Source organism: Megachile rotundata, chromosome 2 (genome assembly GCF_050947335.1).
Source record: "Megachile rotundata isolate GNS110a chromosome 2, iyMegRotu1, whole genome shotgun sequence".
In the NCBI taxonomy this organism is placed as follows: Eukaryota; Metazoa; Arthropoda; class Insecta; order Hymenoptera; family Megachilidae; genus Megachile; species Megachile rotundata.
Window position 1 is genome coordinate 20,489,309 of NC_134984.1, and position 27,513 is coordinate 20,516,821.

Consider the following 27,513-nt stretch of genomic DNA (forward strand, 5'->3'; position numbering starts at 1 on the left):
AGTTTTTGCAAGCTCGACGATGGGCGTACCCCTCGTGTCGTAAGGGAGTCGGCGGCAAAGTGACAAATTACTCGAGTTTATCCGCAGCCCCCTTTTTAAGGGGATAGCATTCCACCGGTGGAATCAAGAGGCAGGCTCGAAGGCACGGAATTCCTTTCGTCCATCCATCATAAACCTGCGGCGACAATGCTTACAACGTCGTTCAACCACGTCGTCGTGGAGGATCGTTTTGTCCTCTCCGCCCAAAAGTTTACGACCCGTTTACAAGCCCCGTCTTCCTTGACGTCGATCGCTTCCGGCTGAAAAACAACCGCCGGATTGTCTTCCTCTTTTGACTCCTCCTCGACGACCGCCCAGGGAGAAACTTAATTCTAAAGTAATCGTCGAGATTTATAAGTTTTGTACGACACCCTTTCACGAAGTACAATGTCGCCACTTTGTCGTGTACATAATTTCTCTTCACAAAGGCGATGTTGTTTGTTACGTGTTGAGTTTCCGTAAAAGACGTTCTAGCAGTTTTACGCGAACGTTAGATTGTGCAAAGTTCTCTATTCAGTAGAGAAATGACTCTAATATGGACAATAAAGGTACGTCTCTTTTATTAACCCTTTTAGTATCACGGTTGCAGATACGTCCTCCATGGAACCTCTTATACCTCGTAGACTGTATACGTACAACCATGTACTCTTCGAGGTACGATGTACAGACGCATAACAATTAATATCAGTACCCAATACCAACAAATAAATATCCCCATATTCCTACACGAATTCCAATAACCCAATACCGATGGCAATATCAATATTCTCCTCAAACGATAATACCTTCTTAAACGCCAACAGGTGCAGTTTACTTTGTCCAATATCGTTCAACATCCACAAGTAGGTAATTTATTACTCAATATCTACTCGATGCTTTCCTAAATTACAGAAAGTTTGCTCGGACAGAGGTCACAGCATCGTAATCGAGGAATCTCCTCTCGATCGTATCGAGCCCGTTAGCTCGACAGTTTTCAGTGGCAATAGTCGATGGGTCAGCCAGTTTAGTCCACGTTTTATTCGCAGTTTATCTTTCGCGAACGAGCCACGACAACGCTCCTCTTGGCATCGATCGTATTACTGCAAAATCTGAGCGAACGATCGATAATGATCTACGAGCGAAGCTTCCGGTCTCCGAAGGAACAAAGAAAACGGTCGGTTGTTTGTCGGGCCGCCGATCGATGGCCGGTGTCGTTGTTTCAGAGCCCGGGCGGAGTTTAATGCCGTGCAGTTTAAAGGAAACTGAAGTTTTGTAAAGTTCCGAGGCGTCACGTGCAGTGGTTTACGGTGATCTACGGCACGGGCAAAAGTTCTTACGATCGTGTGACGCGATTACTCTTCGGCTGCAGACGAAGCTTCCGGCTGCGAGCGGCATTATCGGCCGAGCAACGATAAGGCTGACTCGTCCGTCTCGCGTTCGACGAACAGTTCGCGATCGATAGTATTAAAATGTCGCGATACCGATTATCTAAACGCGATCATACCTCAACCGCCAGAAGCTTCACGGAAAGTCTCTTATCTTTCCGCAAAGAATTAGAACACCTAATTCCTTCGCCTTTGCTCGGGGGATCCAATTTGAACGAGGATTACAACGCCGAAGGGTTTTATCCGACATTTTTTAAACCCGAAGAGCGGTCAACTAACTCATCCGAACGTAATACCGTCGATCCTGTACCCAGCTTCAATTTTTTTCGATAATCTTCAGAAACTGTCGCAACGGAGTTAGATGATGCCTCGATATATCTTTTTCATCCGAAACCCCGTTGAACTTCCGAGTTCTCTTACAGAAATTCTCGCGGAGAACAGTTTGATTTTTAATCGCGAGCCGTTACCGTTCACCATTTTCCTCTGACACGATTGACTCGTAACGAGGTCTATCGACCACCTTCCACTCGGGATTAATTACAAAGTATCGAAGTAATCGAGAACGAAGTAGTCGGACAAAGTGCGAACGAACGATGCAGGGTCCGGCATTGTCTGTGACCCTTGCGGCACCTAACCCCGGCCAGACCATTCATTTCTAACGAGTTGGCAACGTTATCGGTTAGAGCGGACAGCACCATGGCGTGTCCACTGAGACGTTAACACCGATACCCGGCCAGCAAGCTCTCCCGAGGCGTAGAATCGCCGCTTGTTCTATGCACACGTACATCCACGCAGCACGAGACACGAAAACCGATTCGCGCGAACCGGTGTGTCTCTATATGATACACAACAGATATAACGTCCAATGAGCAACCGCAATACTAGCAGTTTAGTCTGGCCGACGGTACACTCGAGCGATTTTCAAGCTGGTTACAATGGGACACCGCTGTACCATGCTGCATCGGTTAACTCGGAAAACCACCCACGGGGCCGACGATGTTGACCGGTCCTAGCGACTCCAGTCTACCTTGCTTCCCTCTGTTCCGGCGCGTTCGATGTTTATGGTCGTTGGTCTCTTTCTCGCCTCGCGTTGCACGCGCCTCGCCTTCCTGACAAATGGCAAACTCCTGTAATAAAGACGCGGTTGTCTACAGAACGCTCGGAAACACAATCGCGATTGCGAAACACGATTTTTGCAGTCCTCGTGAAACTTTGCGCGAAAAAAGGAGGTAGAACAGCGATGGGAATATGGCAACTCTCGACAGCACCGATAAATAGTAGTTCGCGTTTGTTTGCTAAAAACCATTTTTCGCGAATAACAAGGAGCGTACTCGAAATTCGAGTCACGTTTATTATTTATTAAAAGAAATACGGGATTACTTGTTCGTGCACCTGATACATATTTTTACATCGTTCTCCGATGCAAATGATCGTTGGCGAATGCTGATGCACAATGTTTACAATACGATCGATCTCTGCTCGAACGTATTTCGAGACGTTTCGAAGTAACCAGCTCGAGAATAAACAGCCGAAATCCCTGGGCGGCGTTATCGTCTGTTGCGAAAGTTCGCCTCCCCGTCTCTCGTTCTTTTTATTACACGAAAATATCGAAAGGTACCGGCTAAAGCAAGTAGATAAGTTGGAAGCCTATTTTACGAGCGGCACCATATTGCGGATTTTCCGTGGCATGGGAATGCTCTCTTCGCAATCCTCCGACGTTATATCGACTTTTCCCGACCGATCTCGTTCCACGGAATTCCCGCGTTCCACGGATTGAAAATCTCCGCTCTTCAAAGCGGCTGACAAACGCCGATTCGCTGCGTTATGGATCGCCGGGCAATAGGGAATATTTCGCTGCCGTTCAGAACTCGACAGATTTAAGGAGACGCTCGAAGAAATTACCTTCGAACCTAAGGACACCGACTTGACTTCAAACGATTTTCGCAACCTTCGCACCGACATAATCTCATCAAATCGATTCTCCGTTTCTTCCGAAATACACCCTACGAATTTCCTTGGAGTTCATCTAGGATAAATGTTACAATTTAGAAATTCAATTATTTCGACTTTGACGATCTACACCTGCAACAATGGCTATGTACCGCTATATGTATATAAATTCCTGTTGAAACGTAGCTGCAGCAGTAATTTCAGAAAAATATACACTTGGTAGATGGAATTCTCGAGACGACAAAATCCTCCGGACGAAGATTGAAAGACTCAGGGCCGGCGTTGACGTTTAACGCTGCATCGAGGCGCGCGAGAAGGCTGGCGGTAGTTGACGCGCAGATTAAAATGCTGCTCATATAGCTTACGATCGCGTGGGTTATCCACGAAGATGGGTATTCCTCGGTCTCTTTCTCTCGACGAGATGCTCTCTTTGCTCTCGCTTTTCGAATTTCAGCCGGTAGCTGCTTCTTCCTCGCGGTGCAACCTCACGGAGGTTGGCCAAGCGCCAGAGAACAGCAATATTGTAGCAGCAGGCAAGCCGGGAATCTCGTGACTCCGTCCTGCCGGCATTCCACCTACGCCAGCGAAGCTTCGTGTACGCGTGCAACGTTAGAGAACACCTATAACACGTTGCTGGTATCATGGTGGTGTCTTACTTAGTAAGCACTGGTGCGACGACCGCCGACCGACACCCATGCCAACCTGATTTATAACCGACGACCTAATATACTGTTTTAAAGGCGACGTTGTCGGAGAGGAATCTCGATGGATGTCGGGAAGCATCGTCCGTGGAGCCACTTCCGGCTCGTCTAGGATGCTTCTCGCAGGAAGTCGTTATCGGCCATCTCGTGTGCATTAATGCACGCGTACCGGAGGGCGAGCGGCCTCTTTTCAGCTGGCAACTCGAACGCTATAAGGATGATGTATGCCTCTGGATCTGTGCATACTTAAATCCTTCTTCCTTACCACGCCTGCTCTCTTGGATACACTCGAGCGCAACATAGGATTCCCTCGAGTAATGCAGATGAAGATGAGCTATTCACAAAAATTCTTTCCTTATCGTCCTTTGACATCAAACACATACAATTCTCTCGTACACTTTAGAACGAAACAATACATCTACGAAATTGATCCAAAGTATAGATCGAATTGCAATTCTACTCTATCGATTGTTTCTTCTATGAACAGCACAGGTTGATCCCTTGAATTTTTCTCAATAAAAACGTCATAAGATTTCGCGAAACAATTTTTAATATTTTTCGAACAATGAACGTGCAGAGATGTTACTGAACTCTGGTAGCTCGCGCTCGACAGAGTGGAATCGATATCGTTCTCCTAGTGGGAGCGAGGCATATCCTAACCGGCGCGCAGCTCCAAGTTTTTGAATTTCCCCGAGAAATATATTCCGTGGATACCGGTTTATAGAAGCAGGAACCGTGGAGCAGTCTTTGTTTGCGAAATCTTAAATCGGACGGATTTCTTGTGTACATACCGACCACGGTATTTTTCAAAGTCTCCGTTCCAGGGGTCACGATAGGAAATCGATATTCCGAGCGGCGAATTGAATCGAAAGTTTCGCGCGACTACGAGACAAGAAACGGCGGAAACTCGATAAACGACAAATCCGCTCGGCCTCTTTCGAACTTTAATCGCGACTCTTTCTCTGTGACGCGCGGAAATGGAAAACGCGACGCTACTGAACACTCTGCTCTAGAACGTGATAGATCAATAATCGTGCAAATGATCTGTTAACGCGTCAAATTTAAATACTAAATTTCTGAAATTCTAAAATTTGCAAATCTTCGCGTTCTCGGTCTTCCGAATCCGCAGAGTCCGTAAATTTCGTTAAATTGTCGCTGAGATTTTAGCGGGCGTCCGAACGATAAATCCAATTCGTCGTCCTTAACAATGTCAGAGACGAAAATTCATATTCATCGGCGTTCAACGACAGCACCATTTCTCTTTCTGTTTCGAAAGTACCATTTACAAAATCCTGCTGGACGCTCGGAGTGTCCCGCGTTTCCTGCTCTATCGTCGATGATTTATTCAATCGAGCGGTTGTCGATATTTATCGTACGGCCAGCTCTCTCGCGGCGCGCGAGACACTCGACGAGATAAATCATATTATCGTGGACAAGTAGTGGCCAGTACGTGGCAATCTGCGCCGATGCCAAAACGGCCGCTCGTATGAACATGGAAATCATATTAGACTAAAACCACATTGCTTAATGGACGCCATCTGCCCTTAATCCCATTATCCGCCACGATTCATCACTGGTCTCTCTTTTCCAACCCCTCGTTGCGTCGATGCGATATTGTTTGCCGTAACAACTCGTCTTCGAGGCGACCTATTACGAACTCCACCCCGTTCACGCGTTGTTCCCATGTTTTCCCTACAAACCTCGTCGATTTTGTCGCTTGTCACGGAATTCGAGTCGTCGCGACGGCAGATAAATATTTAGATTCCAGATTTCGACGCGTTGGACGTGTTCGCGTTTGAACGGAATCAACCTTTTAACCCTCGCAATACTGAACCTTTGTTTTTTGTATGAAGTACCAAGAGGTGGGTGCTTTGTATCCTTCAAATAAATACCTGCAATGATTCACTGCTGTTTGATGTTGTAAATAATTGACGTTCCGAACTTTATATTTAAACTGCATCGGGAGTATATTTGAGAATAAATGTTTTAAAATAACGTGACTCGTTAAAATTAAACGGATGTTTTTTACTGATTGACAATTTGGTAATAATTCGATAACTAATATGATTTAATCTTGTACAGGAGAATAAAATAAGATCCTAGAATGGTTTTCTTAATAACTCGATCGTCATTTGAAATCCAATTTAACGCAAAAACTACTTGTTCAGCTAGCAAGCTCTCCAGGTAGCTCGTTCCCAGTGACCAGAGGATGATCATCAAAGTTACTATAACTCATTTAAGAAGAGTAATCGCACGGGACCGAGATCAGCAGGAAATACGACGTACTTAGAGGCGCATTATGCAGTCTGCAAGTAAATCCAGGTCACTTCCTCGTTTCTAAAATCTCGTTAACGATTTCCGAGCGAGAAATTTAATCGAACTAACCGGTGAACCATAGACGTTTCCTTTGCCACCTATAATTCCCGTTAATCAATTTTGTTTCGTACACTCGGCGATGTGTCCCGCATTTTCGACGAAACGAACCGCAGACACCCCCATCGTATTACGGCGCTGCACAAAGCGAGATCAAACGCGGATAACAATGCTTGATCAATCGGAGAAGCTAGAAAAGCGGATGAAAAGAATGGAGCGTGGAAAACGCGCGGATAAAACGAAGCACCCTCGTTGAGAAATTTTGAAATAATGGCCAGGAGAGAAAGGCGGGGAACGGTAACACGGTGTCGATGACGAAACGAATTTCAATTGGTTTTTGGTAGAATCGAAACGACCGGTCACAGTTGCGGCATCGTGAGTAATGGCGGTTTGATTTAAACTTTCTCGATAAATGAAATTTCTGGCTGCGCAGTCGCGGCGACGATTGATGAGAGGTCGCGGCTCATACCATCGGCCACCGTTCATTACCAACGATTGTTTATTTGTGATAATTGTCATCTATCAATGTTATGAACATCGTTCTATCCTGTCAGATCGAATGCCCCAATAAAAGTTCGGAATTATAGCGACAGCAATTGCTAGAGAATTTCGTTTGCGTCGAATCGAGGTTTATTTGAATATCGCTCTCGAATTATCTTCATCGAATACCTGTATCTCGTATACTAGAAGCTTCAAAATTCTCAAAATATCTAATTTTAGAGGAAAACTTTTCAAATTCACGAACTTCCAAGCTCGTTAGCAGACTTATAGAACCCGTTGGCACTAATTTTCGTTAAATAAATATAATAGCAGGTGTATCGCGAAGAAAATACGTGACTGACACCGTATTCTCCTCGGGAGCCAAGCCAATTTACCATTTCATCCTTCGAAACTGTGTTTTTCATAAAAACAACGTGTCAAAGTTTAGTCAGAATTCCACTCACGCCCGAATCGTCATTTCCTATTCGCTCCAGCAGTGTAAACATCCAGAATTCTAACCGTGGCAGGGATATATTTATTCATTCATATATTCATTAGTGATATTTCCTTGGCCTCTCTCTTGCTCTCCCGGTGTTTCGACGCGAAACTGGGACAAAGTGTCGCGGAACGAGGAAAACTTAGGCACAGGGTAATATTAACACGGCTCGAAGGCCGTTTAAAAGCGAACTGGCTAAGGGATGCAAATGACGCGAGTTCTAATCAAACTCGCGTTTCCAGCGACTCGTTAAATGCAAAGCCCTCGTTCCGTCCATTCGCTCGTTCATCGAAAAACGCGGGAAAGAACGATTCGCTTATCGGAAATCTTAATCCTGGCTAGCCCGTTTCATTCGACGCGTTTCGCGTTTATTTATGCATGCACGGCTTCTTGCCAGCAAAGTGTTTTGACCTTTCATGATTCCTTTTCCCTTTATTTCAACTTTATTTCCGTTTTTAATCCTCGGTATACACATGAGAATACTATAATTTGATAATAACAGATAAAAGTTAGGTGTTATTTCCTAGAAGCCTTGTTAACATTTTATTTAAATCGTCTTAGTAATTAGCACGTATTAACTGTCTTCGTCGTTAATAATTGAATGTACATGCGTGGAGAAAGAATTCTGAATGTACTTCACTGCTTCATAACGAAGATTTTGTGCTGAGAAGGAGAAAAATAAACAGAAGGGACGCAAGAAAAACAATTGAAGGAAGTTGCAGATAGAATAGCAGGCAGTTTGCAATTCATTTTGGGCCACGAACGCGAGCGGTTCAAAAGTGGGAAGAGATGTAGCCTGCAAGGGAACCGGTACACACAAAAGGGAATAGGTAATGATGCACTTAAAGGGCTACGCGATTCAAAGAGAAACTAAATATACCGGTACTATGCACGCTGCTAATAAATACAGGGAATGGCAAACTAGTTGCGGATTCGTGTTTTTAATGGACCGTGTGTCGCGAATCGTTAGTCGCGTCTTTGAAATCTGCCATGAAATTCTCGAGTCGCTTGGTAATTAGAAAACTCATCGGCTAATCGGTTAATATTTGCTTTGAGTTTATTAAACCTTTAAAAGGTTCGAGCGAAAACGTAGGTTCAAAAAATTAGTAAGTTTTCAAAGGTACAAATATACGATATGATATAATGTGATATTATTTGTGATAATCAATTAATGTAACATTCGTTAGAAGGTTAGACAGCAGCACAAAGTGCGTATTTGTGTATCGAATTTACTTGGGGATGAATTTGATACTCCAATGAAATGTTAGTATACCAATATACATATAGACTGTTTGATGTACTGTGTTTATGTCTGGCAAACTGTGTTCAGAAATTTATATTTCCAACTAATATAAGCAATATGACTGAATTCATCAAAGGAATTGATATTAATGTTTAACTTTCTGAAATTTTGATGAAATTAGAAATTAATGTACAAGTTCAAATAAATGATACTGTCATCATCTTAAGTATTCTATATTACACTGAATTTAAAGACAAACGTATTTTATTCCACGAAACAGGAGAAATTTAAAGAATAATCAAAAATATATCTAAAAATTTTATTGACACCTAATGTGAATTTGTTCATAACATATTACATATGTCTGAATTACTCGAATGATATTTGTAATATGTAATATAGTGTTTTTAGATTAATAAGTAAAAAATCGCGCACAAATTCAAATATACAGTCATGTGCTGCCACCTAACGTCAAGGTGTCGAAAAGTTCTTAACAGGAGATCAGATAAGCGATTGGGGGTGGCACAAATATTTCGTACAATATCCAATCAAGAACTGTTTTAATAAAGTGAAACAATTACAAAACAACTGATATTACAGCATATAATATACATAGATCAATTATTAATTTACACTAACTGTAAGTGTTGAAATTGTTTATAACAACAGCTGTAGAATATGATAACCGAATTATGACACACGGTATAGAGACGTATCTTTACACGAAAACTAACGTAAGATTAAAGTTAATACAAAAGTGATTTAGCAACTTTAAACAAACTTGCTGAAAACATCCCTTATCAACGTTAAATGACAATTACGCGCAATGTCATTTAGTACACCTGTAAAAAGAACAGCTCATGCAGTAAAAATCTACCAAGATCCGCTGAGAAATCGATGAAAACCGTGTGGTGTTAATTTTGTACACAACCAAAGACGATGACAAACGATAAATGAGGACTTACCACTCAGATGTGATATTTGGAGCACCGGTGAATGTTGCAAACAGGGTGGAATCAAAGTTCACTCGAACACAACACACGAACACCGTATATCCGCACTCATTATACACGAAAATTATTCTACGATCGGAAGTTCATCGCGAAATACACTGACACAAGGCGCGTAAACACGTTTTCGAACGTGTAAAATCGTAAACGTTGACAGCGCCTTTGACAGCAGCAAGTCGCGTGCGCCATGGCTGTCAGAACAGCTGTTCACTGGAGGGAGGGTCTGGGTTAGGGGTTGTAAAAGATTTTGTTATTATTCCTTGGCCATCTAGCAACGAACGTGGGAAGCATCTGTTCGACTACAGAAATCTTTCGAGGATAAGATAGGTATTTTGTATTATTCTATCACTCATTCACGATGATCACTGAAGGTTAAAGCGGGTGAATTCGAACAACTTGTGATTTTCGTAACTCAAAAATTCTCTTTAACACTTTTTCACGTTTTCTACACTGTTGGCAGTCGAAACTTTCGCAAACGATTATACCACGAGTTAAGCGCAATTTCAAACGTAATTTCTTTTACAGTAGAACTATTTGTACAAAACGGTTCTGCGACGAAATAAAACTGTAAAACCGCTGGTTTGTTCGTTGTCATCGATCGCGCCAGAGGGCGGTGTCTGTACCGCTCGAACACTTGTTTGGTCGATAATTCGAGACGTTTCCGAACAGAAACGTGGTGTGGCAACAAAGTGCGCTGCTTTTAACGTCAGTGAGAAACGTTTACAGTGATTTATTCAGTATTTTGTGATAAATTTTCGACGAGACTCGTAGAAAATGTCGAATAACGAGGAGAAATTCGATGGAATGTTGTTGGCTATGGCGCAGCAACACGAAGGCGGTGTGCAGGAGGTACGTTTTCTTTCGTTACCGGTTTAGGTTATATTGCACTTGTTAAACCAACATTATTTATCAAATAACTCGAATCTTGTATAAAAATTGTTGTTTCGTTCGCAGCTCCTTGACACAATCTTCAGTTTTCTCGCGAGAAAAACTGATTTTTATACCGGAGGAGGTGATGGAGCTGCAGAAAAGGTGAATATTCTTTATCATTTCTCCATCAGTTTCAACAGTGTGGTGTCATCTTCCAAACATTGTCGTCATGTTATGAAACTATTATAATTAAAGCTGATTTTACCTGTCTCTGCTCACAGCTTGTCACCAGCAAGTTTAAAAAGCATGAAGCTACAGCACTTGCCAAGGCTGCCAGTGAGAAAGCAGAACGTGCCGAACAAGAAAGACGCCGCAAAGAAAGATTAGAAAAAAAGAAAAGAGAAGAAAGGGCAGAAGAAGAAAAACTTAATTCAGAATCTAAGATCGTTGAATTAACAGATGAACAGGCTGCTAAGTTACAAGAAGAAATAGATAATAAGGTATGCTTTATAGATCAGCTTTTTGTCTATGACAATGCACATTTTCTAATTGTACTTTTTGTTGGTTCAAGAAATTGGAGAAAGAGGCATCTGCAGTTCCTGGGCCCAGCAGTGATAAAGCTGCTGATGAAATTGATAAGAAAGAGGAGAACATGGAGGATGAAGAGGAGGACGAGAAAGAAAAGAACAAACTTAGGCCTAATAGTGGAAATGGTGCAGACTTACCAAACTACAGATGGACCCAGACACTTCAAGATCTGGAGGTAAGTGATACAAATATTGTGTATGCAATTAAATTTCTGATTCTTTTGCTCTGAGTCAGAGTTTTAATATTTTGATTATTATGTCAAATATCTTTTTGTATTAAAATGTATTAGGTTTGATTTATTAGTTGGTAAATTATCTTCTGCAATTTGTATTGGAGATATGATTGATATACTGAAGTATTTTAGAAGCTTGTAATCAATTTGTAATACATATTAATATTGTGACATATCTTATTACATAAGTATTATATATTTGTGGCAAGTGACATTTGTACCAAATACTTGCAGCTGTTATATTATTTAATTTATAATAATTGAACGTATTAATAATTAAATTCAAACTCATTAACGAAGAAAGTGATTAGAAAATTGCAATATGCGTTTATTGTACAAGGATAGAAGGGAATAGGGATGAAATAAAACAACTGTTTCGTTTTTATCATGGTTCGACAGTTTCTTGTTGAATCGACGATTAATTAATACGCAAGTAATATCACAGTTTCGAGAAGCGATCGCTTCTCATCGCTTTTCCGTTACATTCCCTGGAACACGACACCCCGACACGGAATCCAGGTTTGATTCAGGCATTCTTTTGTTAGTAACAATTAAATAACGACCCCTAAGTTAACACATCCACGAATCATACTCCCACCTCGTCGATTGCTTCGAACTGTCCGTCAACGTTAATCGAAGAAATATGTGTCTGTATGACTTGCGAACATTTCGTTGGACGACGACATTGTTAACTACCCTAAAGCGTCACAGTGTTACGAATATTTCGATGATTCTCTGTGATCAGTTTGAGCAGCATCGACGGGATTTCTGATAGCAGAAATCGATCGAGAATTAGGAGAAACTCCTATGGAATAAGCAGAGTCCATTTATGTATCATGTCGCCGTCCCTCTTAATAGAAAAGAAAATGAAGGGGAAAGAAGGGTTCTACGATAGTTGTTGAATGTAGAGAGTTGCATAAACCAGCGATGGACAGACCAAGTGTACATTGAGTTTAAGTTTTCATATCATTAAAGGGATTGAAATTTCCAAATTCTTTAATCGAGAAATTGACTACTCGTCAGTGGCCACGAGTGTACTCCACTTGTTCGTTTCGCATAATTGTCCATTTCTGGTTCAAACCCTCGGCTAGAATATTCGAGCGCTCCAACGAGTTAAGGATCGCGTTTAGCTACCTATTCCGCGCTTACCTAAAACTAGCTTATTACTTGAATGTAATTACTGAGTTTTCACGTACCGCACGTCGAACACGGTGCAATACAGCCTTTGAAACTTTGTCTCTGATCGAGAACGTCTAATCGAATCGCCCTAACGTTCTAAGTGATAATATACATATACATTATAAATACGAATAACGCGGTCGGTCGTGAACAAGGATACTAATGTCTTCGACGTAAGTTTCTTCGAACGAACGATTTCGTCCTCTTCATCGCTGTTGAATCTGGATGATTGTCCATGCTCACTCCACTGCTCCGTCGTGTCCGGCCTTTAATGGTACTTGTCAAGAATTCTCACTGTAATCAGAAATGGACAATCGTGTCGGGAAATTTCCTAATTCTATAGAACGTTTGAGAATTGTTCGTCGAAGAGGATACTCACTTTCCATGTAGAGGATTCCGAGCAGCAGGCCGACCATGAATAGGAAGCTCATCGTGCAGACGAGCACGGTGAGTTGGTGTCTCGCGCAACAGGACTTCCTGTAGACGGTGGTAGGTCTACCTAGACCGTTGACGACAGTAAAATGAGTGCTGCTCGCGACCGAAGCGGTGTCCATCTGCTTCGGCGCCGTAACCGTGGGCGGATGAATAGCCGCGAGATTAGCCAGATTCGCTGCTGTCAATAACAACGTGCCCGACGCGGCACTCTGCAACACGGGAACACACGTCGGTTCATCAATCACTCGATCGAACGTCCAAGATCGCGCGAGATCTAGCGACTGGTGCCGCCTTTGATCCTTCCTTCGATGTTGTAATTGAATTTATTGATCGCGAGACTCGACGTATCGGTTAGCCATCTCTGCTCGATCTCTCTACGTTTTTCCTTGAGTTAATGTATTTTCCTTTTTTATGGTAACGCTTTCTTCGATTATCCGTCAGGGATCTTCTGGTTTATCGCGCGGAACGGGTGACTACTTTAGAGTTTGCTCGAAGGTTGAGTCTTTAAGAGTTATTTAAAAGGATGTAAAGGGGGAGAGTATCTTGAATACCGTTACTAATAGAACGAAGGAATGATCGTATCGTGAGGACGTTGATTACAGAGGATGAAGAATCGAAGGTAGAAGATTCTGAGTAATGTCGAAGTTGACTCTAATACTTTGAGTTACTCTAGCTTGAGTACTTTGAGTTCAACATTAGAGCAATCTCTTAAACAGACACGTCTCTATTACATCTCAGCTTACAGAAAAGTTATCAAATTGTTAATGACTTAAAAAAATAACTTCAACTGTGAAGCTACGGAATTTCGAATCATCCCCAATTACAATAATTGTACCTAATTGACGTATCCGTTAACAAAAATGGGATGTTAAGAATTCGAGTGTTATTTCTTGAAAATGAACCAAAGAAACGACAAAACGTAATCGAGACCTACGTCCTGCAGCTGTAGACCTATAATTTAGTTAAACTGACTTACGTGTGTGCTGGCGGTAGATCCTTGCGACGACGTGGATCCTCTCGAGGGAGAGTTCGGATGCAGATGATGAGCCCAGCTACCATTTTCGCTGTCCCTCTCGCTTCGGCCGACCAAGGACGGCCTTGGAATGTGCCAGGAAAGCGGGCTACCAGCTACCGCGGTCGTAGTCGCCGTCGCCTCGATCTGAAACCAACGTAAATCGACGTGATGCTTTGATTGCATAAGCGATAATGTCGCGCCGATTACGCTTCTTCTGATTCGCCCGCATGTCCTCTACCTGTGACCGCGTGCATCGTTTGTTTGTCCACTGTGAACATTATTTTACGTATAACCACGGTTTCTGCTCGACGAAAAGATCGATTTATGTACGGGTTCGCTCTAACTCTGTGCATTTGATATTTAATGTGGGATTAACTGTGAGGTTGATCAAGTGATGCAAATAGGGATAACCTCGGTAATTAGGAGTAGAACCAGCATGGGTGCATTTCTTTGCATACTTCGTTTTCGAAACACTGTCGCAATTACGCGTTGTATTAGGTCGGTTCCACCTGCGGGTAGTCGCAGGTAGAAACATCATCAGATACACCAAACGTGGCGTAACTTTGTAGCGATCGCAAGAGGGAAATTTCCAAATTCCAATTTTCAAAGCAAGCTATATATCATTGGGCACGAATGCAGGTGAGTTGCCCTTGCTGCTGGCGCAGAAATCGCTGCTCCGCAGAACAAGTCCTCGCGGGTTCTCCCACTTCATCATCGAAAGAAGAATTTCGGCGCTTCGACCCGGGGAGACCGAGCTCTCGATATTCCGGTTTGATCGTTGCACAACGTCCACGGTTCTGGATCGACTTCGGCGGCTGGTCGTCGGACGTTATTTTCTGGCCGGCATTTGATCGCGAGCGTTTCCTCGGTCCGCGAAGCACCCTGCGAACCAGGTGCACGGCCGCGAAAACGTTTTCAGGGCCAGGAACGAAGTCGCGCGAGCGGATTTCCGCGACTTTGACGGGTGTCCTGGTCCGGGACTCGCACGCGAGTACGCAGGCCGATTACGACCAGGTTAATTGGCCATTTTCGCACGTAAATCAGCCGCGTTTCGCGCCACGGTGGCCTACCTTCGGCATCGGTCACCGCCCAAGGTCCGACGCGTCTCTGGACTTCTTTTTCGTCGTGCACGCTTCGATCTGGTTGTTCGCTGGCGCCCTGCGTTCCCGGTCCGAGTATCGGCTCTAATGGAACGCCGGCTGGACACGATTTATGCGTCCTGTCGGGCGTGGTCGGCGCAGAAAATAACCTGGAAGCAGCCTTGCTCGGCATTTTTGCCGATCGATCCGATTGCGATCTTCCGGGACTCCACGAGAACGGCTTTCGGTCCACGTTTTCGTGTTGCCGGGCAAATCGAACGCCCATAACGTTAATCTGTAGGGAAATTGCACGATTGATGACTGCGCGGCTGCTGCCCGGACAGACTGCGAGTACCGATAGTCACTGCGATTATCGGCCTCTGCGTAAGCTCGTTCTCTTGTACGTCGTGGCCCGAAGGACGACGTATTTTTCGATCGCCAGGATTTACAATGCGAGGTTAGGAAATACGAGTCCGATCTTTTCGACACCTTGGATTCGAGATATCCTCGCGACTCGGACGTTTCGTCAGCCAGTCACGATCCACTATCTTGTACATAAAAATGGCTTAATGAGTCGGAATTGCTTTGATCTCTTAGTCGTTGATAGAATGTTTTGTTGCTGGAGGCACGGATTTGTACAGACAATGCGTCAACTGTCGCCGGTGATTATCGTGCCATTTTTCCATTTAAGGATGAGTCGCCATTTGGCAACGTATCAGAAAATCTTGAAAAGGTTCATCCACGAAAATGTATAGAAGACTAAAAGCCACGGTCCCATTTACGCAAACTCCTAGACAATGGAGAACGGCGTCGGGATCGAAGTTTCACAACTGAATCTCGATACCTGACAGCGAGCACGGTGACAGGTATTGGTTGGTATACGAGTCGGTGTATCTCGAAATTTTTGTCGACACGGGAGGAGGAAGAGGGAACTACGGAGCTCTGGAACCGAGACAGAGCCGAGAGAATGGCTTGGGCCCGAACGTTCCAACAGAGGCGTCGTTCAGAATTTTTGTGGAATTCAATACACTGGTCAGCCTCGAAGCGCCGCACCTGTGCTGGGCCCACGAGTAACGCGACACTCTGAAACATGGATTCTTTTGCCAGTCGACATTACTTCTCCCTCGCCAGAATGGAGGTGGTTTTTCCCTAGTTAGGGTGGGTCTTTCCCTGGAATGTGGGAATACGCGGTACTTTGTACTTCGTGGTTATACAACGCATGGTAATATAAGGGCCTAACGGTGATCTAACGCGTGGTGATGTAACGTAGCTATCTTTCTGAAATAAAAATTCTAATTTCGTTAATATGATGTGTTTCGCTATGGAGGGATAAATAAGAGGAAAGTAAGATTTTTGTACGGGGAGTGTTTCTCTATTCCTTTGAGAGGCAAATGAGAGAGAAAAACGGGAAAGTATCATTAGTGAATATCCTCGAAATCCGAAAGCGGTTACCTCATCGCAGACGCGTCTCTAGGCACGTTGATTCATCGATCTTTGTCCCCTTTTATCTGACGATGCTCTTGGAAGATTTTTGCACCATCCGGAGACTAAATGTATGAACGTTTGCTAAATTTAGTCGAGAGTAGGTGTTCATAACTCTTTGTTATCCGTTTGTGATGGCTCATCTTGGTGATCTTATCTGTCTATTCCGAAACTGCAAAAACTGCAAGGAAAAACGGTTACTTAATCTTCGCCTTTCTTGAATTATCTAATCATCTTCTGCGTGTATACAGTTTTTGTAGTTTCAAAATTAAGACAATTTATAACGTTATATTTATGTCGCTGACTAACTCAGACCTTCAGGCAACTTTCTTATTACTTTCACAGTCGATTTTGTCCCAACCGTAAAATTAACGACTGGAGAATTTCCAGTTCAATCCAAAAGAGTCTAAACACCGAGAATCTGATTACCAAATGATAAACTTACTTCCTACTCCCGTTTCCTAAGTTCTACATTTCTAATTCAGGAACTTAATAAAGGAATCCAACCTGACTTAATTCAAGTCTTTTGTACTTTAACGGCTCTACCACGTACGATAATATCCCCGTCTTTATCTGATGTACATTTTAATCGAATTCACAGGAAGTTATGTGCTCAACCGCTTACTAAGAGCTTCGTTTGTTCCGACTTCATTTGATTATGCAAAAATTCAGCGCACCAGGAAGTCTATGACTCGATTAAAATTCAACGCGGACTTGACGCGGATATTCATTTACCAGTCGTAAGATCGCGAATCACGGGCCAGAGGTTATCCAGAAAGGCAACGTCAACCGACACCACGGGGAATGTTTTCTCGTTACCGATACTCCCCAGGAATCTAAGCGTGCCTCGTCTCGCGGATACGGGATCGCACGATCGCAAAAAGATATATGTTACAAGGTAGCGATAACGGATTCTGTGGTTTCACTTGGTGCATCACGAAATCCGTGAGATTCGTTTGAACTTCTATATCTTGTCTAGCTTCCAGTAAGACTGGTAGACTCATAACAGTATTTTACTTCAAAGATCTACATTGAACAAATATTATTCGGCTGTTCTGGCTACTTAGCAAAGAAAACAAATTATGATCAGAATGTTTGATACCCCCGGTAGAATTTTAGGCAGCAGAATAAGATGTGTCACGTTCGTTAAAAAAGTTGTTATGCCTAATTTTAGACACGAATGTAGGCAGAAATGTATAACACGATTAATGGAAAAAAGTTAACGTGAAATCCCGTAGCAGCCGGAATTCCCCACATTTTAATTCAAAAACAGTGAAGTCCGGCTAGAAAACGTTTAACGATTTATAGGAGCGTACCGCTATGCTACGAAAAAGCCTGTTATTTACAAGGAATTTCAATAAAATACGTTGAGTCAGTTCGGATTTCGCGCCAGTAGAATGAGCTTTTTTTCCGACTTCACACCTACGATCTCACGAACCGGATTTCGTGTTCCGTGTTGCGAACCCTTTATGTGTCCGAATTTGCATATTCCTGTTATCGCAAATTTTTACACGTCTTCCAGAATATTATTCCGTCGTTTAAATCATTTTCATAATTGCCTACTTAAAACAATCCTGTTGAACTCGAACAGAAAGTGGAAGTAGAAGTAAAAACAGGAGCTTATTTTGCCAGCAGTCATGAATAAGTACTAATTCGTAAACAAACACGATAGCATTGTCCGATAGATGTTTAGAAACTTTCCACGAGCATAAATTTCTTTGCCGTTTCTCTCAAGTTTCCCCATAGGTACACCTATTAGTGAAATTATAGTGTATACTTGTTGCTCGAATATCTATGGGTTGAAACGCGTTTAAGTAACGCAAAGTGGTGTTACACGGCGGTCATTAAATCGAACACGTTACGTGACATTTGAACGTCATTTTATTTCGTGCATAATGCAAATTTATAAATAAGGTAAACGTTCTACTTTCCCGTTAAAAATTGTTCAAAGATTATCCTAGTAACCATCGTGAGCGTTTTTCAGCACGTACATGTCATTTCCTCTTATAAAAATTGTTCGGTGGCTCGAACAGCACAGAAGTCAGGACGTGCTCGCGTTTCGAGTGAGTTTTCCGAAAGGTTTTGCTCTACGATTGCCTCACGTAAAGCATAAATCTAAGGCCCGTTTGCCACGATCATCCTGCACATATTTTGCAACGCGTCAGCCTCGTTTCATCCACGATTGCACGGCACACTGTTCAGTGGATCGAGAGAAACGAACACGCGAATCTTCTGTTACGCTTCGGTATATAGCGCTCGATCGAGCGAACATCGTTTACGATCGACAGCTCGTAGGTTTACTTCAGGAGTCCTTGGGACTACTTTGTGGTCTATCTTCGCTTAGACAGAGCGAGGATTATGAAACGGAACGAAGGATTACCAAAGGAAGAGTATTCGCCGCGCGTGAAATCGTAGCTGGCCTCGCTGTCTGTTGCGAACACGAAGATGCATGGGTTGCTGCTCGTTGGAAAGGAGAACTCGATTGTTCGCCCTCGTTACCGAGCAAATTCGGTGGAAATTCTCCGGCGAAACGACTCGAAAACCGTGTCGAAATATCCCTTAGCAAACTTATAAACTAGTATCCTAGATTCTTTTCTGAAGTGGGCCTAATTCTCACTAGTAGTCTCTTTGTCAATTTATAGATCAAGAATTTATGAATGTATTAATTTGAGAATTTGTAAATTTGGAAGCTTAGAAACTTGATAATAAGGTAGCTTTTGAAAATTGACAATTTAAAAATTTGCTGACAATGGAATTTCAAATGTAAAAATTTGAAAGCTTGCATATTCACTTTTCTAACCTTCTGCAATTAAATATATCCAACATCTCTCACATGTGAAGTTCCATATTTAGTGGTGATCCTTTTCTCTATCCCCTTAAGTCAACGATTGTCAACGATGTCTCGACGATTTTTTATGTAGATGATCGTTGAATAATTATCTCGGAATAATAGCTTTCAAATTATCTTTAACGATCCCGGATGCAATTAGTCGGTGCATTTGTGCGTTGGCGGCTTCCTCGATAATACGAGCAAGGTCCTGCTCCGATTGTTCTGGTTACATTTTTTTGTCGATCGAGGGCGAAGAAGCGCGAGAAATGGCTCGAGTCTAATTGTGAGTGTCCTTCCTCTTTCCGTACGGCGAGGTCCGACTGTCAATTAGCGGATACCAGGTCGATCGAAACCTTATTAGTATCGATTCCTCGTTTCTGTAAACGTCCATCGTTATCGGAAACGTTTCCTGTAAAACTTGATCCATTTGCACTCATAATTTTCATTTTTACCGTGGAACTTTCATTCTTGGTTGTGTAATCATTTTACAATGGAGAGATTGAAAAATTTTTTAATTGTACGATATTCTAAATGTTACATAAATTAGTTCAAGAATTAGCTTAGGTAAACTACATAGGCTTCCACAATTAGAAGAAAATAATAAATTAGAAAAGAAAAACAAGAAATTAGAAAGCACGCATAAAAGACGACTTCCTTGATAAGGCAATCCATGTGTATGCAAAGAGTTAAAGTTCGTGCCGTACGTTTGATGAACCATAAAATTGATAGATCGTCGAATAGACCTCAAACGCCTGAACATAATCAAATGTACATCATTCATTCTTGTGTCGTATTGTATAAACGATTGAAAGGCTGAAAGGTCGCAGAAAAGCCTGTTGAATTCTTGGCAAATATTAGGCGCTTACGCGACTAAACAGACAGAGGAGCGCGAAAGTGTTCGCGTTGAGAAACCGAAGAATCTTCGAGAGCCAGCGAAATAAAGAGGTAGACGGAGAAGAGGAAGAAAGTCATTTCCTGAATCGGTCGAGACGCGTCGATGCTCGTCGTCTCTTCCGTGTGTGGGTTCAAGAGTTTTCACCGGTCTCTCTTTTTGTCGTAACGCGTATAGTAGCGAGCAGGTCTTCAGGAACTTTCAATATTTGGGTATTGAACGATTTGGCAATTGGGGAATTTGGAGATTTGGGGGTTTGAGGAGTTGGATTATTTGCGAAGTTGGAAATTTGAGAAGTTGGGAGGGTTGGGATGTGGGTTATTTGAGAAGTTGGGGATTTAGGTGTTTAGGCATGTGGAGATTTGGGCATTTGAGAAGTTGGGGATTTAGGTGTTTAGGGACGTGGGGATTTGGACATTTGAGAAGTTGGGGATTTAGGTGTTTAGGGATGTGGAGATTTGGGCATTTGAGAAGTTGGGGATTTAGGTGTTTAAGGATGTGGAGATTTGGGCATTTGAGAAGTTGGGGATTTAGGTGATAAGGGATGTGGAGATTTGGGCATTTGAGAAGTTGGGGATTTAGGTGTTTAGGGATGTGGAGATTTGGACATTTGAGAAGTTGGGATATTTATATATTTAGGGAAGTGGAGATTTGGACATTTGAGAAGTTGGGGATTTAGATGTTCTGGGATATGGAAATTTGGACATTTGAGAAGTTGGGGATTTAGGTGTTTAGGATGTGGAGATTTGGGCATTTGAGAACTTGGGATATTTAGATATTTAGGGAAGTGGAGATTTGGACATTTGAGAAGTTGCAACATCCGAGTGCTTAAGAACATGAAGATTTGGAAGTTTGAAAAGTTGCAAAGCTTGGAAATTAGGAACTTTATAAAGCTGGGCATTCAGGAATTTATAAATTTAGGTTCGTGAAGATTTGAGAATTTAAGGAGTTGGCACCTTTAAAAATTAAAAAATGTGAAAATGTAAACGTAATAAATATTCTGAAAGTCCCTCTAATACACCAACTCAGGAAGTCCACGTTGCACCCAAGTGTACACACAATACAATCTAGCAGTTTCAGTACCGTTGAAGTCTCGAAATCTACTTCCGCGAGCTAGGAAGAGGAGAGACCTTGTTTGCGAATCTTCAGACAGTTTCGTAACGTGCCGGCAACGCCTTAACGGCGTGGCAGGCCGTGAAATTGAAAGAGTGAAAAGATTCGCTTGTTTGTAGAAAAGACGTGGTTCGTGGTAATTGTGTTTGGTGATTTTTGGCGGGATCAGAACCGGTTTCGACGCAGGGAGATAGTCGGATCTTGAATTTCGAGGATGGACTTGAACGATGCTCTTGCAACTGGCAACTTTCTTGATATGCAGATTAATCGTTACTGTTATGAAAGGAATTCTCTTTAAGTTGGTCAACTTCTATAGAAATTGAACGCTTTCTGTAAACGGAGACCGGTAATGCAATGTCGATGTAGAGAATATTTTTTAATCAGGTGTGTTGCATCACCGTGATCCTTTTAGAATATTCTGTTTCTATTTGGGTCAAGTTTAGCATATAGTTAGATAACGAAAAATTGATCAGAAATTTCAATATCGGGTGATAGGTTTGTCATTCTTGAAGGATTGAACTATTCTTTAAGTAGCGCAGATTTGAAACTGCTTGATCTCAACTAAGCTTCATCTTAATCGCCATCTTACGATTTCAATTCTACAGGTTTTTATTCTATCGAATTTCGAGTGCAATATTTTAATCGCTCAAATGCGAATTTTTCAGATATCCAAATCTTTTGTAACGAAGCAAGTGTCTAATTCAGTGAGTATATGCAGGAATCAAACTACGATCTGGCTTCCCACATAAGCCGTGTACCACTTTTGTTCGGTGTTACGCGTGGTCGTTATGTCATCGAGCGTACGCGTGCAAATTTAATTAGACCAAGCAATTTGCACGCTCGTCTACTCTCTTTCTCGCTTTCCTCTCACGAACGTCCGTAGAATTCGTTACTCGTTTATCTTCGTTAGCCTCGGTAAGGCATTGTATATCCCTCGTGGCGATTCACCGAATGTAGCGAGATTTTATTCTCGTCGATAACCGCGCTACCTTATCGATATTCGTTTCGTTGCCCGAGGCTGATCAAATCGATCCTCGTACCGCATCGATCGTGCATGCTCGCTTCGATTATTTTCCTGCTAAAAGAAAACGTCCACGAACGACGATCCATAAATCAACGCGGCACGCGGGCCTATAAATAACCCGACCGGGAATCCATTGATTTCATAACGCCGGGGCAATTCTGTTCGGAAATTATTTACGCTCGACGATCGCGACAGCACGGTACTCGTCGTTGTTAGCGATCGGACCGATATTGATGACATTCGAACAATTCGGCACCGAAAATACTTGATCTCGAATATGCAACGAAATTAATGGAGATAATCAATATTTTCTCGGTGCAATCGAACATCTAAATTACTTTCACCTTGACGACCTTGACGTGACATTTACCTTGGAATTTCTTAAATGCACTGAAATGTCTGACAGTAAAAATCAAATGTTAGAATTCCATATAAATCGTTGATGGTTCAGTGTACGCACTTGAAACATCAGATCGTTCGTAAAAGTATTAAACAATAGTGTATCGGTTATCTATCTAGCCACCGTTTCGATTTGATCAGCCGATCCTTCGTCGTCGAAGCAAAATGTCACGATCGCCAGGAACCTGTCGGCGAATTCGAACCTTCTCTAGGTCGTTTGGAAAGCACCGATTCCGATTTGCATTTACAACGTAAATAAAGAGTAAGCTGGCGCTCTGAAATTGCGACACACTGGCCGCTCCGACTCGCGTGCCAGCTCCGTGTTCTGTTTGCGGCGTTTGCCTTTCTCGTTATCTCTCTTCTTCTCCGTCCTTTTCCTTCCCCGACATTCTTCGAGCCTTTAACTCGCTGTCAACTCGAGTAGACGCGTCATAATCCTTGCACAGATGACTCGCGTTACAGGAATATCGCAACGCCTGCGATAACTAGACATTCTTCTTGAAAGTAAACCTCCGAGAACAGACTCGATGATGAATTATGGAAAGTTGCGGTGGCATCAGGATTACGGGGATGTATTAGAAAAATGTCACAGCAGGTTAGATCATGGAACGAAAGTTCCACACGCGTCGTTTTCTATCACGTAACCTAACGAAATCGCGCAGGCTTTTAACAGCGAATTATGTAATTACCGGTACCTGGCTCCTTTTCGGTGTTCTTTCGTTCTCTATTATCGATTGGTTTCGTTCGCTTCGTTTAGATCTCGAAATCGTTTCCGAGCTACTTTTATGTGGCAAGTTTTTGTCATTCTGAATTGACAGCCGGAAATATCAGAAGTCGGAGTTTAAGAATTCGAAAATTTAGGGTCTGTATTTTATGAGGGCCAAGTCCACACTGTTATGTTAATGTACTCGTTTCTAACGTCCTTCAAAGTTACCAATCCTTTATAGTTTCCTTCCTGTTGAAATAAACAAGAACACCTGTTCCTCGACGACGATACGTTAGCCCAATAGGTGTTACACGAATCAATCTCTCGATCTCATGAATTCGTACCCCGGGGCAGTATTTGCATGCAACAAGAGAAAGCACTCGATATTGCAAAATCGATTTCTCTGATTCTGTCTGAAACAGAACCACCTTTTCTCCAGTGGATCCTTGTTTGTTCGAACCGATCTCGTCCACCAGAATTTGTCCTTTCTCCGTTCTGATAGTAATTTCCAAAACGATCTTCGAAGTGGATAAAAAAAGAAATAAACGATGATTCCAGGTGTCAAGGTAGCCGAGTGAAATCTTGGAGTTATTTTGTCCCCGTTGATGCTCTTCTCCTTTAAGGTCAACGACTGAGAATTGTTTTCGCACACTGATTAATTAGTACACTAATCCGTCAGGGACGTTTGGTCGACACCCCAGGAATTTTGTCCGGTCGCTATACTTTCTCGCGAGGACACTGACGCAAGCTATTCTCGCTCGACGATGCCGGGAATCATAAATCGCGGTCGCGTGATAAAAGGAGTTTCGTTGGAATTAAAATTCGACGGCGCGAAAACGTATCGTCGATTATTTTAATGCCGCTATTGGCATGCGAAGGCTACGCTGATCGACGGCCAGATTTATCGAAGGTTGTCACAGTTGTAAAGCGATCGATTCTAATGGGATACCTCTGTTGGAAACTTCTTCTCTATTTTTATCAATAAATCTCGCACGAACGAGTGCTAGACTGGATTCATTGCTAGGAGACTCGACACTTAATGACTCGAGACTGGATTCATAGTAAAAACCTTTCGTCGATGGCAATTATAATTTTTTCTTCTAAAGGAGATGTAAGGGATGGTCTCTGAATAAAATCATAATTTTATGCTACTTTGCAATTTATAATATTCTACAAGTTCTTTGAGATACTTAGAATAGTTGACTTCAAGCAATCACCGTCTGAAACTTCATACCGTGTCGACATGTGTGGACGCACAAGGAGCGTCATATAGTATTATACGATGATTTGAATTTATAAAATGATTAAACTTCTTCCTAAATTATTACTATCCAAGTTCTTCGAGACACTCAGAATCGTTGGCTTCAAGCAATCACCGTCTGAAACTTCATACCATGTCGACATGTGTGGACGCACAAGGAGCGTCATATAATATTATGTGATGATTTGAATTTATAAAATGATTAAACTTCTCCCTAAATTATTACGTATATCCAAGTTCTTCGAGACACTCAGAATCGTTGACTTCAAGCAATCACCATCTGAAACTTCATACCGCGTCAACATGTGTGGACGCACAAGGAGCGTCATATAGTATTATACGATGATTTGAATTTATAAAATGATTAAACTTCTTCCTAAATTATTACTATCCAAGTTCTTCGAGACACTCAGAATCGTTGACTTCAAGCAATCACCGTCTGAAACTTCATACCGTGTGGACATGTGTGGACGCACCTTGTGCGTCATCTATTCGAAACTCGTTAACAAGCGTTTCAATCACATGTCCAGCTTTCAGCTGGCATTCTCTGTGGCAAGATTGCGTCGTGCATGACTAATCCTGCAAACGGGACACGGCACGTTGCTCTCCGCTCGACATTTCAGCCCTGAAGTTCTGGTGCACACGGCTCTGGAGCGCGATAATCGCCGGTCGAATGATGAAATGGCCCGTACGCGTTCTAAATTGTAGGTTCTCGCGAACGATCCCGCGAAACGCCCCGTTGCGCGTTGTCATGCAAATGATCGATAACGAGAGACCGATCGACGCGACGCTGCGAATCGTTCTTGTTTCATTGGCGACTGCAGACTGCGAGATATACGCCGATGGAATGCACGCGGACACGTCGAATAGCGATCGGTATCTGCTCGACGAGCAAGGATACGTGTTTCCGAAAACGAATACTCACGACCTTTCGCTTTCAGATTCGTAGTTTCATTGATAATTTCAATTTGGTAGCTTCTACACTGGTCGGATAGGTTTCTTAGGGATAATGGCGGTGCAGGACCACTCGTTGATCCTGGGTCAATTTTAGGATCGGAACATTTGAGAAATTTGGCAAATGTAAGAATTTAGGAATCTACCTGAGATATTTAGAAAATATAAGAATCTGAGGATTTGAAGATTTAGAAATTTTAGAGTTTGAGAAGATTTGAGAAATCTGGGAACTTGAGATTAAACAAATTTAAGAAATCTGAAGGTTCCGAAATTTGTCAGTATAAGAATTTGAAAAACTTCCAACATATTTTACAATTGATAAATCTACTCCACAGAGTCCAGATAGCAACATATTCCGAATAGAATTTTGTAGCTTGGTCAGGGTTCCTATCTCGTTCCTCTCGAGTGGCTACCTTCGGTCAGGCTCGTAAACGACAGAGCACGAAGGAATTATGAAACTCGAATGTGAGAAACGGCCTACAGGTGGCTGGTTACCGGCTCCTCGAGCCGCAGCTACGGAATTATGGAAATCGTTTTTCAGCTTGAAGTCTAGTTTACTTTTATTACGTGACGCCCACTCGTCTCGTTGTTTGACGGTTCTTTTTTTTCTTCTAATAATCACACGTTCGTTAGCAATGCTATTTGAAATTCAGGAGTTTCTTAAATCATGGGAAAACAAGCCTGATTGCAAGTCTGTCGATCGTCATCGTTTTTTCCATTTTCTGAATTCGCAGAACTTGTCAAATCTGAAATTTGGGGATTTGAAAATTGTTTCTTTTCTACATATAATTGAACGCAACAAGCTCTGCAGCTCAACGAGCATCTGAGCTGCTCATCGATGATTTATAATGCGATGCTGCCAGTTCCCGGTCTCGTGGAAAATCGCAAACGATTTTCCCACGCATTCATCGTACTATTCGTAATTGCGTAATTGCGATTCGTACGCGAATTCGTCGCGCATCCGGCGTTATTTTTCTATCTGGGAACAATAATGTCCTTCGTTTCCCAACTAACGCCGTTGTCATCGTTGCGGAGGCTCGCTTCTGCATTACATAAACCCGAGTGGATGGGTGTCAAGCTTATTAAGTATTCGCGGTGAACGGTGCGTTACACACGCGGCTTGCCCGTGAACCTAAAGCATTCGACGCCTTTTACTTCGATTATCGAGGCTGCTTCGAGTTACGAATCGTTTGTGGTAATCGTTCGATCGTTGAACCGCTTCGCGGTGCGGTGTACAATAAGCGAAAATTAAAATCATCGTTGTTTGATTTTGTTATTGACTGACCACTGAATGAATAATTTAAACAGTGGCTGCTAGGAAATTAATTACATATTCTCGTTTGTTGATGTTTTTCAAATAGTGCTAGCTTACAAATGTAGATACAATTTTTATATTTGCTGGACAACCAACTTTGTATAATTATCGGTGATTCGGTCAATTTTGCGGGATCTAGTTCCTGTTGAATAACATCGTAAAATTTTTCCGCGAACTTTCTCAAATTTTACCGACACGTTTTACGTAATCTCGAATTACCGTTGGTCGTTAGAAACGCAACATCGACTGACAGATTTTACGACCGGCGTTCTCTAGACGCGAATTTTCCGCCTCCCATTTGGAATTCCCTCGATTATCTATTCAACGAGTCGAGTATCGAAGTTCGAGTATTCAAAGGATTCGAAGATTCGAGAGTTTTAAAATGTAAAAATTTACGAATTTGTCCACGTGTTTCCCGCCAAAAGAGCGTTGGTATCGATCGGCAGCGAGTACCGTGAAAGTCGCGACCGATCGCAGAGCGTT

At 42.5% G+C, this 27,513-nt stretch overlaps 2 protein-coding genes across 3 annotated transcripts in view; one reads left to right on the forward strand and one right to left on the reverse strand.

The window, feature by feature from the left end:
• Positions 1–10,299: 10,299 nt before the first annotated feature.
• The window catches only part of nudC (nuclear distribution C, dynein complex regulator), an 86,330-nt gene continuing 69,116 nt past the window's right edge, over positions 10,300–27,513 (forward strand). The window contains exons 1-4 of the mRNA XM_003706738.3: positions 10,300–10,505; positions 10,611–10,688; positions 10,808–11,026; positions 11,098–11,289. Coding sequence (XP_003706786.1) covers positions 10,431–10,505; positions 10,611–10,688; positions 10,808–11,026; positions 11,098–11,289 — 564 coding nt within the window. The 5' untranslated portion in view covers positions 10,300–10,430. The remainder of the gene's footprint in view (positions 10,506–10,610; positions 10,689–10,807; positions 11,027–11,097; positions 11,290–27,513) is intronic.
• Positions 11,651–27,513, reverse strand: part of LOC105663604 (uncharacterized) — a 59,341-nt gene continuing 43,478 nt past the window's right edge. For both annotated transcript variants that reach the window (XM_012293486.2, XM_012293485.2), the window contains exons 2-4: positions 13,937–14,119; positions 12,905–13,169; positions 11,651–12,819 (exon numbers count right to left, since the gene is read on the reverse strand). In XM_012293486.2, the coding sequence (XP_012148876.1) occupies positions 12,794–12,819; positions 12,905–13,169; positions 13,937–14,119 (474 nt within the window). In that variant the 3' untranslated portion in view covers positions 11,651–12,793. The remainder of the gene's footprint in view (positions 12,820–12,904; positions 13,170–13,936; positions 14,120–27,513) is intronic.